The sequence below is a fragment of the Carlito syrichta genome, unplaced genomic scaffold (assembly GCF_000164805.1).
Source record: "Carlito syrichta isolate Samal-C Ts95f unplaced genomic scaffold, Tarsius_syrichta-2.0.1 Scaffold39610, whole genome shotgun sequence".
Classification (NCBI taxonomy): domain Eukaryota; kingdom Metazoa; phylum Chordata; class Mammalia; order Primates; family Tarsiidae; genus Carlito; species Carlito syrichta.
The window spans coordinates 121,989-140,851 of NW_006983706.1; the positions used below are offsets into that span (position 1 = coordinate 121,989).

General features: G+C 38.1%; 1 protein-coding gene across 1 annotated transcript in view; it reads left to right on the forward strand.

Annotated features, from left to right (window-relative positions):
- Positions 1 to 18,863, forward strand: part of DNAH11 (dynein axonemal heavy chain 11) — a 194,522-nt gene that overhangs the window by 116,617 nt on the left and 59,042 nt on the right. The window contains exon 21 of the mRNA XM_008047908.2: positions 11,536 to 11,740. Within this exon, the coding sequence (XP_008046099.2) occupies positions 11,536 to 11,740 (205 nt within the window). The remainder of the gene's footprint in view (positions 1 to 11,535; positions 11,741 to 18,863) is intronic.

An 18,863-nucleotide genomic window follows, 5' to 3' on the forward strand; every position in this document is an offset into this window, starting at 1 on the left:
CTGTAGTTCCAGCTACTTGGAAGACTGAGGTGGAAGGGTCGCAGGAGCCCAGCAGGTCGAGGCAGCAGTGGCCGGGAGCAGCCACTGCACTCCAGTCTGGGTGGCAGAGTGAGACTCCAGCTCAAAAAAACAAAAAACAAAACAAATAATAATAATAATAAACCATTTTTTTAAAAAAAGCCTTAAAAGTAGTAGGGTATGATGGCTCATGCCTGTAATCCCAGCACTTTGGGACATCAAGGCAGGAGGATTGCTTGCACCCAGGAGTTTAAGATCACCCTGGCTACACAGCAAGACCTCATCTCTACAAAACATTGAAAAATTTGCCAGACATGGTGGTGTGTACCTGTAAACCCAGCTACACAGGAGGCTGAGGTGGAAGGATCGCCTGAGTCCAGGAGGTTGAGGCTAGGGTGAGCTGTGGTTGTGCCACTACACTCCAGCCTGGGTGACAGAGTGAGACTCTGACTAAAACAACAACAAAAAATTACTTTGATGGAACAATAGATATTGGAGATATGGGAAGGTGGGACAATGGGAGAGGCATGAGGGATGAGAAATTACCCAACAGGCACAGTGTACACTATTCAAGTGACAGGGACACTAAAAGGAAGACTCTACCACTATGTAATATAACCATATAGCACAACTGCACTTGTTATGTTAGGGTTACCCCCTAAATCTTTAAAAATAACAATTATTTTTTAAAAAGCACTTGGAATAAATGTTGATATTTTTGTGATTGTATTGTCTTCACCTGCCAAGTAGTATCTTTAAAACAAAATAGGCTGGGCTTGGTGGCTCAGCCTGTAACCCCAGCACTTTGGGAGGCTGAGCCAGGTGGATTGCCTGAGCCCACGGGTTTGAGACCAATCCAGGCAACTTGGCGAGACTATGTCTCTACAATAAATAAAAAATTAGCTGGGCATGGTAATGTGCACCTAAAGTTCCAGCTACTTGGAAGGCTAAAGCAGAAGAATCGCCTGAGCCCAGCAGGTCATTGCTGGGGTGGCCGTGAGTGTGCCACTGCACTCCAGCCTGGGTGACAAAGTGAGACTCCAACTCCAAAAAAAAAAGAAAAAGAAAAAGAAAAACAAAGTAAATGCTTTCTTATTCCTTCATTTAATTCTTTTGTAAAAAAGAGAGAACCTAAGAAATATTCATACATATGCAAACTAGGAGATATGAGAAACTAAAAATAGGAATTATGTTTTCTTCCTTTAATACAATAAATAAAGTTGAGAGAAAACAATGTAATAGCAAATTAATAGAAAAGTGTTGATATGTTATTGTTCAATCATAGAAATACCCATATGCTGTATTATGACAGGAACAGAAAATGTTTAACTTTACCTTGGTTGCATTTCAAATTAATCCACGTTTGTAAATTTTCTGGTGTATTTTCCTCTTCTGATCTCCAACAACATTTCACTTGATTTTTCTGTCCTCTTTTTTCCATGTGACTATCTATTCAGTGGGGTTATAAATATGTTTTCCTTTATATTGTAAAGACAAGACAGCACTGAAAGAAAGAGTGGGAAAAGTACCCCACAGGGACTGCAGAGCTGGTGCATTCACCAGAGTCTTGACTGTATCATACCCTAAGCAGGTGAGATAACATTTTCATACTCCTACAAGCAAGTCACGGCCTTCAGAAAGTTTTCAACTATTAGTAGTATTTTTGTTTATTTCAGTGGTGTTTGCTTTGGGGGGCCCTTTTTCTGAAACCAGTATTAGTTTATTCTTCCTAATAATGAATGTCTGAGAAATGCTTGTGATAGATATAGCATAGTCCAAAAGTTGAAGTTCATTAATAATTGGAATGTTGTGGAGTATGAAGTAATGAATACTAATTACTCCTTTCATGTCTGACAGATCTCTGTGGACCAATACATCAGCTCGGACTTTAATTTGGTTCGAGTAATGGTTTTATCAATAGCACATTAAATCTGTGTTTGAGAAGATATACAGCTAAACCTGCCTCACACAGTAGATACCACTGTCATCAAATGGTCACAGGCTGACAACGGCTGGGTAATTACAAATAATTAAATCCACCAAACTCCAGACAATCCTAATTTTAAATAAAATATATTTTATCGTATCAATCGACAGAAAACATATCTGGAAAGATTTATCAACATGTAATTTTTCCAAAGCAAATTTACTGGCTTACATATTAGAGAAGTTACTGATCTGTGAAGCATCTTCATAAAATTATATCTCTTTAATCTTTCAAATCTCCCATATATTACTGAAATAATTTTTTAGCTTTAATTTTAACTGGAGTAACTTTACTGCAAGATGTATTTCATCTTGTTTCTGAGTATATTAATATTTTAAAAGACATTTTATACTTTATTCTGCATTTACTTTTCATACAATTATTCTTTTAATAATAGTTGTTAAGTAGCATGTCCCAGAAAGGAACTTAAAACTGGCTAATAGAAATATTAGCTATGTGATATAAATTTTTATTTTACAGCAATAATATAGTAAAAAGGAGACATTATTTTATAGATATTTATTTTATGATGAATAGTTTTCCTGAAAGTTGTGCTAAATTAATAAGAAGAATTGCTTTCAGCTAGTAAGTTCTCAGTTTACTAAATATTATTATGCTGCTACTCTTGGAGTTGATACTATGGGATTATATAATAGTTGATCATAGATCTATCCAAATGAGGTCTTTGGTGGGAATAAGATAGAACCATGTTAAGTTAAATTCCATACTGTAGAAAAATGTACTCACTAGAGCTGGAAGCTTATGAATTTTTAATAAACTCTGGAGTTAGGTAGTTTTCTTAATATGTCCTCTGTGGGTAGGAATAGTTTTATTTTCATGTCATTTCATTCCCTTCTATAATATAATTCAGCATTCCAGTCTCTCTTAATTTCAAAATCCAAAATAAAATTTAATTGCCAAAAAACACCTCCAACAGCTTTTCTATTCCTAAATTCAGTCAAGGTTTTTAATTTTTTTTAATAGTGTAATATTTAGGATCTACAGATAACACATTCTCACACTCACAATCATTTTGGTAATCATTGTTTGACTTGACCTGAAACTAAGTACTAAACAGGGCTTCAGCTAAAGAATCTTCAGATTCTTTTTTTCTTTGAAAAAGTAATCTTTCCCTCCCCCACCAAAAAAAGCAAACAAACATTAATAGTACCAAAATTTATTTGTTTTTGATGCCAAATAATATTTAAATATGAGTATATTTCTTTTCCTTTTTCTTTTTTTTTTTTTTGAGTCAGAGTCTCACTCTTTAGCCCAGGCTGGAGTGCAGTGGCACGCTCACAGCCACCGCAGCTTTGACCTGCTAGGCTCAGGCCATCCTTCCACCTCAGCCTTCCAAGTAGCTGGAACTACAGGCATGCGCCACCATGCCCAGCTAATTTTTTGATTGATTGTAGAAGTGAGGTCTTGCCATGTTGCCCAGGCTGTAGATATCAATAAGTTGAAGTGTGTGTGTGTGTGTGTGTGTGTGTGTGAGAGAGAGAGAGAGAAAGAGAGAGAGACAGACAGACAGACAGACAGAAGGGAAATAATCTGTTATGTTTTCCTTTTTAGCTTTTTTTATCTGTACAATGGTATGTGAACTTCTGAAACATCAATCTATTTTTAAAATTAGAATTGAAGTTTGCTTTTACCTTAGAAGGATGCATTGATTACATTAACTGTATGAAGCATCAAGACAATGAACTCATTTCTTTTCAGGACTTTCCTTCCTTCCTTTCCTTGAATGTCCTGCCAGCTGGACAACCTTCAACCAAAACCTTTCTTCAGGAGCTGGGTTTAACCAACTCACACAACCCTTCCCATGAAGATTGCTAAGTAACAACTCCCCTCTTGCCTTTTCCAGCACCTGATCTTTTCTGCTGCGTTCTTGGCTGTAGCTGTAGGAACTCACAAGTCTAATCTAGAAGCTTTTCATTTTAAACAGCAGGACATGCAGTAAGGCTTTTAGATGTCCACTGAAAAGTTTATTTCTGCTTCTGGATTTTTTTCCCTCTAACTAGTGGGACTATATTGTTTACTTATCCTAAAACCCACCCATTATCTCTTTACCTTGACAAAACGGCCCTGATGAGCCCTCCAAGACGGAATCTCCTTTATTCAGAGAACTTGTTAGCTAGCTAAATTGTCCATCTTAGAGTGAGAACCTTCAATGTCATAATACAGTATCTGTGAAAGTTTCTCTCTGAACAGCAGGTTTTGCAAATCTTTTTAAAAGAGTCCTACTGTAGCCATTTCTAGCAAAGACTCTGATCTGCCATAGTAGTAAGTCTTTACTCTAAATTAAATATGTTGTTTTCTATATTTGGTTTTAGATGTCAATAAAAAAATGATGGTGGTGTTTGTTCAGGTACTCAGAATATCTGATTGCTAAAGAAATTCATTTAGGCTTGTAAAATCCAATACCAATGGCATTTTCAACAATAACTACAATGAATCTTGAGAATAGTTCCAATAAAAGTAAAAGGGTACTGGGTGCAGAGGCTCAAGCCTGTAATCCCAGCACTTTGGGAGGTTGAGACTAGAGGACTGCCTGAGCTCAGGGGTTCGAGAACAGCCTGGGAAACTTGGCAAGACCTCATCTCTACAATAAATCAAAAAATTAGCCAGGCATGGTAGTGAGCTTTCATAGTTCTAGCTACTTGTAAGGCTGACGCGGAAGGATTGCCTGATCCTTCCAGCTGGTTGAGGCCGCGGTGGCCATGAGCATCTGGGCAACAGAGTGAGACTTCAACTCAAAAAAAAAAGTAAAAGGGATTCCCTTAGTTTCAGATATATAATTAGAAGTAAGAATTTCAGATCATAATCTCCAAATTGAAATTCTCATCTGGGTTATATTGAGATAACAGTGTCTCTCCTGACTCCCAGAGACTTTGGTTTTCAGGAAACACTGATAATTGGAACCAGTGTTTGGACTGGTCTATCACAGAGGGTTGTGAAAATTACCCAAGAAATAATTTCAGAATATTTTAAATGTATTTTGCATATCTATCCTCCACAATAATAATGACCTTCCATGATCTGAAGAAGTTAGATATCTTTTCATCCCAGGACACTCACTTTTTGACTGGTTTTGAGTAAACTTTGAAAAGATTTTGATATTCCCAGTGTACCTGACTTTTATGCAAACCTAACATAGGAAAAGTTAATTTATAGTTAGTAGATACTTGCAGATGATTGCCATCATCATCATCATCATCATCATCATCATCATCATTATTGAACTGAAGTCTCACTCTATTGTTCAAACTGGAGTGCAGTGGCATGCTCCCAGCCACTGCAGCCTTGACCTGCTGAGCTCCGGCAATCCTTCCGCCTCAGCCTTCCAAGTTGCCAGAATTACAGGTGCGCGCTACCATATCCAGCTAATTTTGATTTATTGTAGAGATGAGATCTCACCAAGTTACCCAGGTGGATCTCGAACCCACGGGCTCAGGCAATCCATTCGCCTCGGCCTCCCAAAGTGCTGGGATTACAGGCTGAGCCACGGAGCCCAGCCTATGATTGCCATTATTATCAAATAATTCATTCTGTCATAGTGAGCATCTTGGCGCACTTACTATATTATGTTTTCTTTTCCTGAAAGCCAGAAAATAGAACACTTTTCTATACATTGAGTAATTTATTGTAAAACATTTATGAATGAATTACCTGATTCATAAATTATGAATATATTGACCAGAAATGATGGATCTTAGGTTAGGATTGGATACCTAGCTAATCAGTGTCTTCATAAACAAGGACAGAATGTCTAATCAAAGATCAGCAGGACATGTGCTCTGAGCTGTGTCTCTGTTTTTTCTCTAGTGACTGTAGATTGGTACTGTGTCGATCATAATCTCTCAGTACCCTCTTGTGATTGAAAGTCAGGTTGACAGAAGCTGACATTACAGGCTGTCATTCGCAAATTAACCTGCAATGTGATGCAGTGAAATAAACTATATACTAGGAGTCTAGAGGCCCAAGTGCAAGTCCCAGCTCTGCACTATGCTGTGCGACCTTGGCCAACTCATAAACTATTTGGTTTCATAAAAAGAAATCAATTGAATGATCTCTGGGGGCCCTTATTGGTCTACAATTACAACTCTGCTAGGTGAAACAGCATGTTTTTGACTCACCCCGTGTCCTAGCTAATTAAACCAAGATATTTGTACTGGGAAAAATCAGTGTGTTTCCATTCTGAGACTGCATAATTATTCTCTCACCTCCAATCCAGCAAATCTCAGCCCGTGGGAGAAGGGGGCGGAGGAGCTCCCATCCAACCTCTGGGAGCAGCCTGTGCCAGATTCAGGGTTCACCTCATGGAACCTTCCTCACTGTGATGCAGTGAAGGGTTGTTGTGGCCTGTTCCTGGAGGGGGAGGGGGCGGAGCTGGGAAATGGATTAAGAACCTCTGTTTTAAGAAAGTAGCCACATCTCCAAGTTTAATGTTGCTCTTTCCACCTGCTGATTCTTCTCCTTGGAGTCTAAGTTTGGGAACGCATAGCTACCTTCGGGTTCTGGAAGTCATAACCTCTGAAATCCTGTCTTTCACAGAAACAACAAAGTAATTCTGTTTGCTTTTCCCACCCCTCTGGTTAATTCCATTGTATTTTTGATCCTTCAAACCATGAGAGAGCATTAGCAGTCTGTTTAATTTTCCCAGATAGGAAATTAACCAAAATTAATTTAGCAGCAAAGATAAAACCCACTGAGTCATTCTATAATTTTTGCCTTTCATAGATCATAAACACCCCAATTGAGGATAATTTACTATCCCTGGGAAATCTAAACCTACCAAATAATGTTTTAGAGCAAGATGTAAAACCCAATTTTATAGGCAGACATCCTTCTCTTTTCCACCAGCATGGCAGAGTCCTCCTCCCCTCGATTAACTCTGTCTCTTTACAGAGAAACTCAGATCTGTTCCTCCAGCAGATGTATTTTCTGGTTTTCTAAACTGGAGTATGGGAATGCCTCAGAGCTTATGGAGGTATGCGAGAGAGATACAGAGCCATGGAGTCATTCATGAGTCGTCTTATGCAGTGTTGTTTAACTCAGATATTTGGTTAAATATAGAGGGAGTCAAAAAAAAAGTATACACCTTTTAAGAAATGTTATCTATGTATAACTTTTCAAAGTTGAATTAAATTACTACTGTAGCAACGTGTAGTATGAAGTTCACTCAACTGCACTTCCACCATTTTCTTTGATTGTCCTGCCTGTTGCATGGTAATGCTAGCATTCGTTTAACACCATATTTTGAGCAAATGCCATACTTAAAATGTGCATACCTTTTTTTTTGGCACCCCCTGTAAATATTTAGCCAGTTAAAAGCTTCTGTCACCGGTACCCAGAAGTAAAATAGACACAATCATGTTCATGTTGTTCAGTCTCACACTTTTATTCTTGAGCACATAGAAAGGGGAGCATGGTTATGTAGAGTGGCTAACCGGGAAAATTACCTCTACTGCTTTGAGAAGACTTTATGCTAATACCCCTAGCTGATGTGAGCCTCTAGCATGGCAGTAGGCAAATGGCCTGTCTTGGTGCAACCCATGAGCTAAGATTGGTTTTTAAAGGGTTGTAAACAGCAAGAATATATGACAGAGATGTTTATGACCCACAAAGACTCAATTGTTTTGTTTCTGGCCCTTTCACAGAGAAAGTTCATGAACCCATGCTCTAAAGGGATTTCTCACTGAGGCCTGAAAACTTACTACTTTCAAAAATAAGTTAGTCATCTTGCTGGTGGTTTGTTTTCTCTCTTATGCACATGTGAGTGCATGCACGCGCTCATGCACACCCATGACATAAATCTCAGAATTAATATGCCTTCTTATCACAGTTCCTAATCCTACCACAGACAGTTGTCCCATTGAACAACAATGAAAATTCTAGATTTGTGTGATTCCATGTTCTTCACTTGAATATAAATTTTTAATTTGTTTAATGTTTTAAGTGTAAAAATGTTTAAATTCACTTTCATCTAGGTTAATGGTTAAAGCAAGCAGTTTACGAAGTATGAACTCAAACCTGGTAAAGATTCTTAAGCAAGTGAGGGAAAATTCAAACAACCTGAAGTGGTGGAAGCTGCTGGCAAACTAGAATTTCTCTGAGACTTTCCACAAGGGAGGAATAAAAATTCAAACTAAGACACAGAGGCAAACAGAAAACCACAAGATGTCCACAGAGGTTTATTTAAAACATGAGTTTTATTGTGAAGTTGCAAATTAGTATAAAAGATGGTGTCTCTTATATGTGAAAACCCCAGGCAATAATGACCTGAAACCTTCACTCTTGAAGTTTTATTTAAAAGACAATCATTGGCCAGGTTCAGAGGCTCAGCCTGTAATCCCTGCACTTTGGGACACCGAAGCGAGTGGATTGCCTGAGCCCACGGGTTCGAGACCAGCCTGGGCAACTTGGCAAGACTTCGACTCTACAATAAATAAAAAATTAGCCAGTCATGGTAGAGTGCATCTATAGTCCCGACTACTTGGAAGGCTGAGGCAGAAGGATCGCCAGAGCCCAGCAGGTTGATGCTAGGGTGACCATGAGCGTTCCCCTGCACTCTAGTCTGGGTGACAGAATGAGACTCCAACTCAAAGTAATTAATTAATTAAATCTAAAAAAAAGACAGTTATACAGCAATACAATAATAGTAGGGTTCCTCAGCACCCTACTTTCCAGCAATGGACAGAACGTCAGACAGCAAGTTAACGAAGAAACATCAGTTAAATAACATTCCAGACCAAATGGATCTAACAGTCATTTATAGAGCATTCCACCCAATAGCTGAAGAATACACATTCTTCTCATCAACAAATGGAACTTTCTCTAGGATAGATCATGTGTTAGGCTACAAAACAAGTCTCGACAAAAATATTTTTTAAATTGAACTTATGTCAGGTATATTTTCTGAACACAATGGAATAAAACTAGAAATCAATAAAAAGAACTTTAGAAACTATGCAAATACATGGAAATTAAACAACATATTATTAATGAATGGGTCAATGGAGAAATTAAAAACGAAATATTTCTTGGGACCAATAGAAATGGAAACACAACATACCAAAACCTATGAGATACAGCAAAAGCAGTTCTAAGAAGTTTATATAATAAATGCCTACATAAAAAAACTAGAAATACCTTAAATAAACTACCTAAGATTACACCTCAAGAAATAAAACTACCAAAGAAATAAAACACCTAAAAATGAATTTCACCAAGGAAGTGAAAGATCTCTACAATGAAAACTATAAAACATTAATGAAACAAATTGATGAGGACACAAATAAATGAAAAGATATTTCATATTCATGAATTGAAAGAATACGTTAAACTGTCCATACTACCCAAAGTTGTCTACAAGTTCAATGCAATTCCTATCAAAATACTAATGACATTCTTCACAAAAATATTTTTAAAATCCTAAAATGTAATAGAATCACAAAAGGCTCCAAACAGTCAAAACAATCTTGAGCAAAACTAAAAAACTAGGGGCATATACTACCTGACATTGGTCTGGGTGAGGATTTATGGATAAGACTTCAGAAGCACAGGCAACAAAAGCAAAAATACATAAATGGTATTACATCTAACTAAAAACTTTTGCACAACAAAGGAAATAATTATTGGAGTGAAAAGGGCCAGGCAGAGTCGCTCATGCCTGTAATTCCATCACTTTGGGAGGCCAAGGCAGGGAATTGCTTGTAGCCCAGGAGTTCAAGACCAGCCCAGGCAACATAATAAGACCTTGTCTCTACAAAAAAATCAAAAAAAGTGTGCCTATAGTCCCAGCTTCTCAGGAGGCTGAGGCAGAAGGATCACCTGAGCCCAGGAGTTCAAGGCTGTGGTGAGGCATGATCATGCTACTGCACTCCAGCCTGGGCAACAGAGTGAGACCCCAACTTAAAAAAAATTATAAATGTAAAATATTTTACTATGTTATTTAATAATGCATTTTAAGCACATACCTATGTGTACTTAATAGACACATCATATATACATAAATATAGATAGACATATACTACACATTTTATCCTTAAAGAACAGTAGTGTTTAGTATACATTTAATCACAGCAGTCCTTTCACTATAATGTGAATGAGGTAAAAAAAAAAAAAAAAAGAAATGGCTTCCTGCTTGCTGGGGCCACTGTGCGGAGTTTGCACCTGCTCTCCATTTCTGTATGGATTTTTTTTTTTTTTTTTTGAGTACTGTGATTTCCTCCCCCTGCCCAAAAATGTGCATGTTGGGTGAACTGGTATGTCTACATGGTCCCAGTATGGATGTGAATGAATGTGTGTGAGCGCACCCTGGCATGAGATGGCGTCCCATTCAGGGCTGGCCCCTGCCTGGTGCCCTAAGCTGCCAGGAAAGACTCCAGCCACTTGTGGCCCTAAACTGGAATAAGTGTGTTGGAAAAGGAAGAAATGAATAAATACAAATGATTGTCAAGTAAAAATTTTTAAGTTGTGTAATAATCAAACAAATGCATGACAGTAAACTGCAGTGTAAAAACCCTTCTGAAGCCCTTGAGATGTGTCATTGTTTGTTTTTGAGCTGCATGGTAATAAGAGGTACTCTTATGATTTTCACTTGGCAAACACTTAACTCCTTTATTTAATCCACCACCACTATGACAGCCATCACTCACCAATGCATCAAAAATAGGGTAGCCACACACAGTGGTTCACACCTGTATCCCCAGCACTTTGGGAGGCAGTGGCAAGAGGATTGTCTGAGCCCAGGGATTTAAAACCAGCCTGAGCAACTTGATGAGACTTCGACTCTACAATAAATCAAAAAATTACCTGGTATGGCCATGATCACTTGTGGTTGCAGTTACTTGGATAAGGTGGAAGGATCAACTGAGCCCAACAGGTCGAGGCTGTGGTGGTTGTGAGAATGCCACTGCCCTCCAGCCTGACTGACAGAGTGAGACTCTGACTCAAAAAAAAAGTAATTATGTTACTTATTTTTATTAACTTTTCTTAAATGTATGTATAGCTCACATTTATTTCGATATTTAATATTAGAAGTGTTTTTGGTCTTTACTTAGATGTTTGGTGATGTTTTTGTGACCAGAAATATGCTGTAGAAACTTAACCTTGTTTATATCAATTAGCATATGGTAAAATTGCTCTCCTTGTATGTTATTTCGCTTAAAGTCACAGTTTCCAATAACCTATCAGCAATACCAAGTGAGTACCCCATGTATAATAATAAAAGCTAACATTCGTTGTGATAAGTCCTTTATATGATTGATTGTATTTAATTGTTACAGCAACATTATGGGGTGAGTACCATTGCTGTCACCATGTCACATAAGAGGTAACTTAATCATATATTCGTGGGTCATTTCTAATCCTTCTATATTTTAGGAGAATTGGGAGCTGGTGAAAAGTCCCAAATCACCTGGTCTTCTGGCTGAGTTCCACTATCAGAACACCCAAGTGGAATGACACCTTAGTGTGAGTTGTGGTCTGTGGAAGTCTCCTAAGAGCCTGTGTTATGCCCCCATTAGGTATATCAGGATTGGAGATAAAGAATGTGAATTCAACAAGAACTTCCGACTTATCCTTCACACAAAGCTGGCAAACCCTCACTATAAGCCGGAGTTACAAGCTCAGATGACTCTGCTCAATTTCACAGTCACAGAAGATGGCCTGGAAGCCCAGCTGCTGGCAGAGGTTGTTAGTATTGAAAGGCCAGATTTGGAAAAACTGAAGGTAAAAATGGTTGAATCACCCACCAACACTTCTTCAGCACTTGCTTTGCACAACTCTAGTGTGAGATACAGGATTCTTGCCCTCAAGGATTCTGCAATCCAACTGAGAGAAATGAGTATACATGTGAAAAGTTAAACAATCCGAGGCTGCTTCTTTTTTTTCTTTATTTTTGTTTTTATTTTAAAGATATGGGGTACAGTTCAGGGTTAGATACATATGTGATCATCGTACAGGTAAAGTTTGGGTACCCTTATTAATGTTATGTATTCCGCCTCCCTCTCCTAACAGTGTCCCACTACTGCCAATCTCTTCCTTATAGTATTATGATAAATGTTCAGGGTCCTCTTATAAATGATTACATGTAGTACTCAGATCTTAGTTTCTGTGATAAATCATTGAGTGTGATAGACTCTAAATCCATCCAAGTTGCTGCGAAGTCCATAATTTTGTCCTTCTTTATGGCTGCATAATTTTCCATCATGTATGCGTTCCAGATTTTCTTTATCCAGTTCACTTTCTATGGGCAGCACGGTTGGCTGCATATTTTTGCTACTGTAGCTAGTGCTGCAATAAACATGCGTGTGCAGGTATCTTTTTTATAGAGTAACTAGAGTTCGTTTTAAAAGTGGACAAAAAGCCAGGCTCGGTGGCTCAGCCTACAATCCTGCGCTTTGGGAGGCTGAGGTGAGTTGACTGCCTGAACCCGCAGGTTCGAGACCTGCCTGGGCAACTTGGCTAGACCTCATCTCTACAATAAATCAAAAAATTAGCTGGACGTGGTAGTGCACGCCTGTATTTCCAGCTACTGGAAGGCTGAGGCGGAAGGATTGCTGGAGCCCAGCAGGTTGAGGCTGCGGTGGCCGGGTGCGGCCACTGCACTCCAGTCTGGGTGACAGATTGAGACTCCAACTCAAAAAATAAAAATAAAAAAAAAAAACAAAAGAAAAGTGGACAAAAGATATGAATAGACACTTCTCAGAAGAAGACATACTAGCAGCCAACAGATATATGAAAAAATGCTCAGCCTCAGTAATCATCAAAGCAATGCAAATTAAAACCACACTGAGACCACCTAACTCCGTCAGGAAGGCCATCATCAATAACTCAAAAAACAACCTGTTCATTAAAATACAGCCATAGGGCAACCTCTTCAGGACCCCTCCCAATGTGGGAGCTTTTCTGTCCTCAATAAATGCTGCTTTCTCAAAAAAAAAAAAACCTCAGCCATGCTCAGACATCTATCTGCCTATGGTCTCTGACTGCTTTTGCACTACAGTGGCGGAGTTGAGTAATTGCAACAGAGATCCTGTGGCCTGGGAAGCCAAAAATATTTACTATCTGGACCTTTCCAGAAAAAGTTTGCCACCCCTAGTGTAAATCAATTGTTCTCAAACTGTGGGTCCTAGAACTGCAGCGTCAGTATCATCTGGGAATATCTATGAATGCAGATTCTCAGGTCACACCCCAGATCCTTCTGGACAAGAAATCTGGAGGTGGGTCCAGCAGTCATGTCTTACCAGGCCATGCCAGCGATCTGATCCATGCTCAGACTCTGTATGAGACTGCTTTCACTTGGATTTGCTACTGAACCAGTCCAGAAGCTGGTGAGACAGCCGCAAGGTCAAGACTGAATTTGAGAGGGCATGGTTCCCTGAGGCTTTTTTCCACATGTGCTCACATTCAGTAGAATTACAACATGCCAAGAGTGAATGGTCCACCAGGTCAGGGTTCAAAGGACCACCGACTTGTAACTACCAAGCTAGATAGGGACCAAGTCTGTAATCGAGGCACCATAGGACCATATAAGAAAATCATTTTTCATGGAAACATGCTTATACATTTTTTTCCTTTTTCCAAAAGGCTTGGCAATTTGATAAGTTTATTTATTTGATTTTACTCTTGATAATGAAATCATTTAAATATATGATATAAAATAGTTATAAGCCCCCATGTAACAATTATCCAGATTCAACAATTATCTACATATTTCCTCTTCCTCTGACATTTCTATCTGAAGTCATTTTTAACGTTTTGTTGCTTAATTAATTTTTATTGTTTGTTATTTATTATTAAGTTGCAAAAGTATTACAGAGAGTTTCTGTATACCCATAGCCCAGTTTCAGTTTCTCCTAATGCTTTTTTTGTGTGTGTTTTTTTTTTTTTTTTTTTTTTAGTTGGAGTCTTAGTCTGTCGCCCAGACTGGAGCGCAGTAGCCGCTCCCGGCCACCACAGCCTCAACCTGCTGGGCTCCGGGGATCCCTCCGCCTCAGCCTTCCAAGTAGCTGGAACTATAGGCGCGCGCTACCACACCCAGCTGATTTTTTTATTTATTGTAGAGATGAGGTCTCACCAAGTTGTCCAGGTGGGTCTCGAACCTGCAGGCTCAGGTAATCCACTTACCTCGGCCTCCCAAAGCGCTGGGATTACAGGCTGAGCCACCGAGCCCGGCTCTTCTAATGTTTTGTGTGACATAAAAAAATATGGAAAATGGCTGGAGGCCAGGCATAGTGGCTCATGCATGTAAATCCAAACATGTTGGGAGGCCAAGGTGAGAGGATTGCTTGAGCCCAGGAGTTCAAGACTAGCCTGGGCAACACAGCAAGACCTCATCTCTACAAAAAAAAAAAAAAAAACATTAGCCAGATGTGGTGATACCCACCTGTAGTCCCAGTTACTTGGGAGACTGAGGTGGAAGGATAGACTGAATCCAGTTCAAGGCCGTGGTGAGCCATGGTCATGCCACTGCACTCCAGCTTGTATGAGACAGAATGAGACCCCAACTCATAAAATGTATATGTACATATTTAAAATGTTATTCTGCTTTAATGAAACATATTCCTTCAATGCTGTTCATTCAGAAATTGTAGTACTTCTTCCCATTGAGCTTCAATTTATACATCACATAATTCTCCATTTTTAATTGTGTAATCCAGTGATCTTTAAGTCATTCAGAGTATCAATATCAAAACATTTTCATCACCTCAAAAGTAAAATTCACAATCATTAGCTGTTATTCCCTGCTGCACCCTCCCCCGGCAACCATTAGTCTATATTCTGTCTCTATGGATTTGCCTGTTCTGGACATTTCATATAATGAAATCATGAAATATGTGGCATTTTGCATTTGGCTTCTTTTGCTTAGCACATTCTTAAGTTTTACTCCTACTGTAGCATGTATCAGTTCTTCATTCCTGCTTAGGGCCAAATAATCTTTGTATGAATATATACCACATTTTATTTACCACCTCATCAGTTGATAGGCATTCATGTTTCTACTTTGGGGCTATGATGTGTTATGCTGCTATGAACATTCATGTGCAAATGTTTGTGTGGATATGGATTTTCAGTTCTTGGGTATCTACCTAGAAACAGGATTGCTGAGTCTCATGGTAACTCTATGTTTAATCAGTTGAGGAAGTGCCAAACTCTCTTCCAAGTGGCTGCAATATTTTACATTTCCACTAGCTAATCATCATCTTAATGGGTGTGAAGTGGTATCTCATTATGCTTTTCATTTTCATTTTCCTAAAGTCTCATGATGCTGAGCATTTTTTCATATATTTATTGGTCTTTCGTGTATTTTTTTTTTTTTAAGTTGGAGTCTCACTCTGTTGCCCAGGCTGGACTGCAGTGGCATGCTCACAGCCACCACAACCTCAACCTACTGGGCACAGACAGTCCTTCCACCTTAGCCTTCCAGATAGCTGGAACTACAGGTACACATCACCACACCCAGTGAATTTTTTTATTTATTGTAGAGATGCGGTCTCACCAAGTTGCCCAGGCTGGTCTTGAACCCCTGGACTCAGGCATTCCTCTCAACTTGGTCTCCCAAAATGCTGAGATTACAGGCTTGAGCTATCTATTCAAATCCTTTTTCCATTTTTTAAAAAATGGGTTATTCTTATTGTAGGAGTTCTTTATATAGTATGAATATCTTATTGGATAAATGATTTACAAAAATTTTATCCTATTCTGTGATTGTCTTTTCATTTTCCTGATGATGTCCTTTGAAGCACAAAAATTTGTAATTTTGGCGAAGTTCAATTGTCTGTTTTTTCTTTTGGCTTATATTGTGACACAAGCCATGAATATTTTACTCCTATGTTTTCTTCTAGGAGCTGTATAGTTTTTGCTCTTAGACTTTGGTTTGTGGTCTATCTTGAGTTCATTTTTATATGTAACATGAGGTAGGACCAACTTTATTCTTTTGCACAGGATATACAGTTGCCCCAGGAAGGACCATTTGTTGAAAAGACTATCTTTTCTCCCCTGAATTGCCTTTGCTATTTGTAAAAGAGCAGTTGACCATATTTCTGTGGATCTATTTCTGTGCTCTTTATTCTGTTTCATTGATCTATTTGTCTATCCTTTCATCAGTACTAGACAGTCTTGTTTACCGTAGCTTTACAATAAGTCTTGAAGTCAGGTAGTATCAGTTCTCTGACTTTTTTCTTCTGTATTCTGTTGGTGATTCTGGATCTTGTACCTTTCTCTATATATATTAGAATCAGATTTTCAGTATCTACAAAATAATGTGCTGGTATTTTTATTGCTATTATGTTGAATGTCAGAAAGAAATAACTGGTTGTCTTAATAATATTCCTATCCATGAACATGGAATATCTGTCCATTTTTTAGATCTCTGATTTCTTTCATCAGAGTTTTGTAGAGTTTCTCAAATAGATCTTCAACATATTTTGTGAGATTTATACCTAAGGATTACAATTTTGGGATGCTAATGTAAATGATGCTGTATTTTAAATTTCAAATTCCAGTTGTTCTATGCTGCTATATAGAAAAGCAATTGACTTTTGTATATTAATCTGCATCCTACAAACATGCTACGTTTGCTTGTTAGTTGCAGGAAGCCTTATGTCAATTCTTTGGGATTTTCTACATGGACAATTATGTCTTGTGTGAACAAAGACAGGTTTTAATTTTTTCTTTCCCATTCTGTATAACTTTTATTGTCTTATTGTTGGACTTCCAGTACAACATTGTACTGGAAATTGTTATAGTTAGGATTTCCAGTAAATGTTGAAGAGGAGTAGAGAAAGAGGACAACCTTGCCTTGCTCCTAATCTTGGTGCGAAAGCATCTAGCTGCTCACCATTAAATATATTATTAATTGTGAGTCTCTTTTTAAAATGTTCTTTATCAAATTGAAGATGTTCCTTTTTATTTCTAATTGACTGAGAATTCCTATCATGAATGAGTGTGGGATTTTACCAAATATTTTTTTTCTTCACTTACTGATATGACCATGTTTTTCTTCTTTAGCCTATTATGTTTGTCAACCAGACTTGCATACCTAGAATAAATCCCATGTGGTCATGATGTATAATTCTTTTTATACATTGTTGTATTTGATTTGTCAATATTTTGTTCAGGATTTTTATATCTATGCTCACAAGAGATATTGGTCTGTAGTTTTTCTTTTCTATAATGGCTTTTCATGGCTTTGGTATTAGGGTAATACTGACCTTATGGAATGAGTTAGGAAATGTTCTCTCTGCTTCTGTTTTCTAGACAAAATTGTAGAGAATTTATATCATTTCTTCCTTAATGAACTCTCTTCTTCTAGTAAAATCATCTGGGTCTGGTGCTTTCTTTTTTGGAAGGTTGTTAATTGTTGAGTCAATTTCTTTTGTAGGTATAGACCTTTCAGATTATCTATTTCTCCTTGTGTGAATTTTCGTCAGATTGTGTCTCCCTAGGTACTGGTCCACTTCATCTAAGTTATCAAATTTGTAGACAAAGAGTTGTTTATGATATTCTTTTAGCATTTTTAGAGTTCATGGACTCAGTAGTGATATTCCTCTTTCCATCTGCTCTTAATAATGGTGGCTGGGCATGGTGGCTCACACCTGTAAGTCCACCACTTTGGAAGGCAGAGGCAAGAGGATTGTCTGAGCCTAGGAGTTGGAGACAAGCCTGGGTAACTTGGCGAGACCTAGTCTCTACAATAAATTTTTAAAAAATTAGCTGAGTGTGGTGCCATGCACCTGTGGTTCCAGCTAATTGGAAGGTTTAGGCAGAATAATTGTCTCAGCCCAGCAGGTCAAGACTGTTGTGACTGTGAGCATGCCACTGCATTCCAGACTGAGCAACACAGTGAGACACTAACTCAAAAGAAAGAAAAACTGGAGCCATCTCTTTTTTTCTTGGATAACCTGGCTAAAGGGTCATAAAAATTTTATTGATTTTTTCAAAGAACCAGTTTTTGGTTTTGTTGATTTTCTCTGTTGGTTTTTCTGTTCAAATTTTTATTTATGTTTGCTCTGGTTTGTATTATTTATTTTCATTTGCTCGTTTTAGATTTGTATTGCTCTTAATTCTTTAGTTTCCTAAGGTGAAAGCTTAGATGAATAACATTAGATCTTCCTCCCTATTTTTCTAATTTATGCTTTTTTTTTTTTAAGTTGGAATCTCACTCTGTCGCCCAGGCTGGAGTGCAGTGGCATGCTTATGGCCACCAGAACCTCAACCTGCTGGGTTTAGATGATCCTTCCACTTCAGTTTTACAAATAATTGGAACTACAGATGCACACCACCATGCCCGGCTAGTTTTTGTGATTTATTGTAGAGACGAGGTCTCAGCAAGTTCCCCAGGCTGATCTGGAACTTCTGGACTCAGGCAATACTCTTGTCTCAGTCTCCCAAAGTGCTGGGATTACAGGCTGAGCCACCACACCCACTTAATGCTATGAATTTTCCGCTAAGCACTGCTTTTGCTGTCTCTCACAAATTTTGATATATTGTATTTTGTTTTCATTTATTTCAAAATATGTTTAATATCTTTAGACTTCTTTGATCTATGTATTATTTAGAAGTGTGTTCTTCTATCTCCAAATATTTTAGAATTTTCCAGCTTTCTCTTGATTTTTTATTGAATTTTGTTTCATCTAGGAGCATACTTTGTAAGATTTCTATTCCTTTAACCCTTTCAGGTATGTTTTATGGCCCACTATTTGGTCCATCTTGGTGAATGTTCCATGTGAACTTGAGAAAAATGGTATATCCTGCTGTAGTTGAACGGAGGATTCTATAAATGTCATTAGATCCAATTGACTGATGACTATATTCTTACTGATTTTCTGCCTACTAGATCTGTCAATTA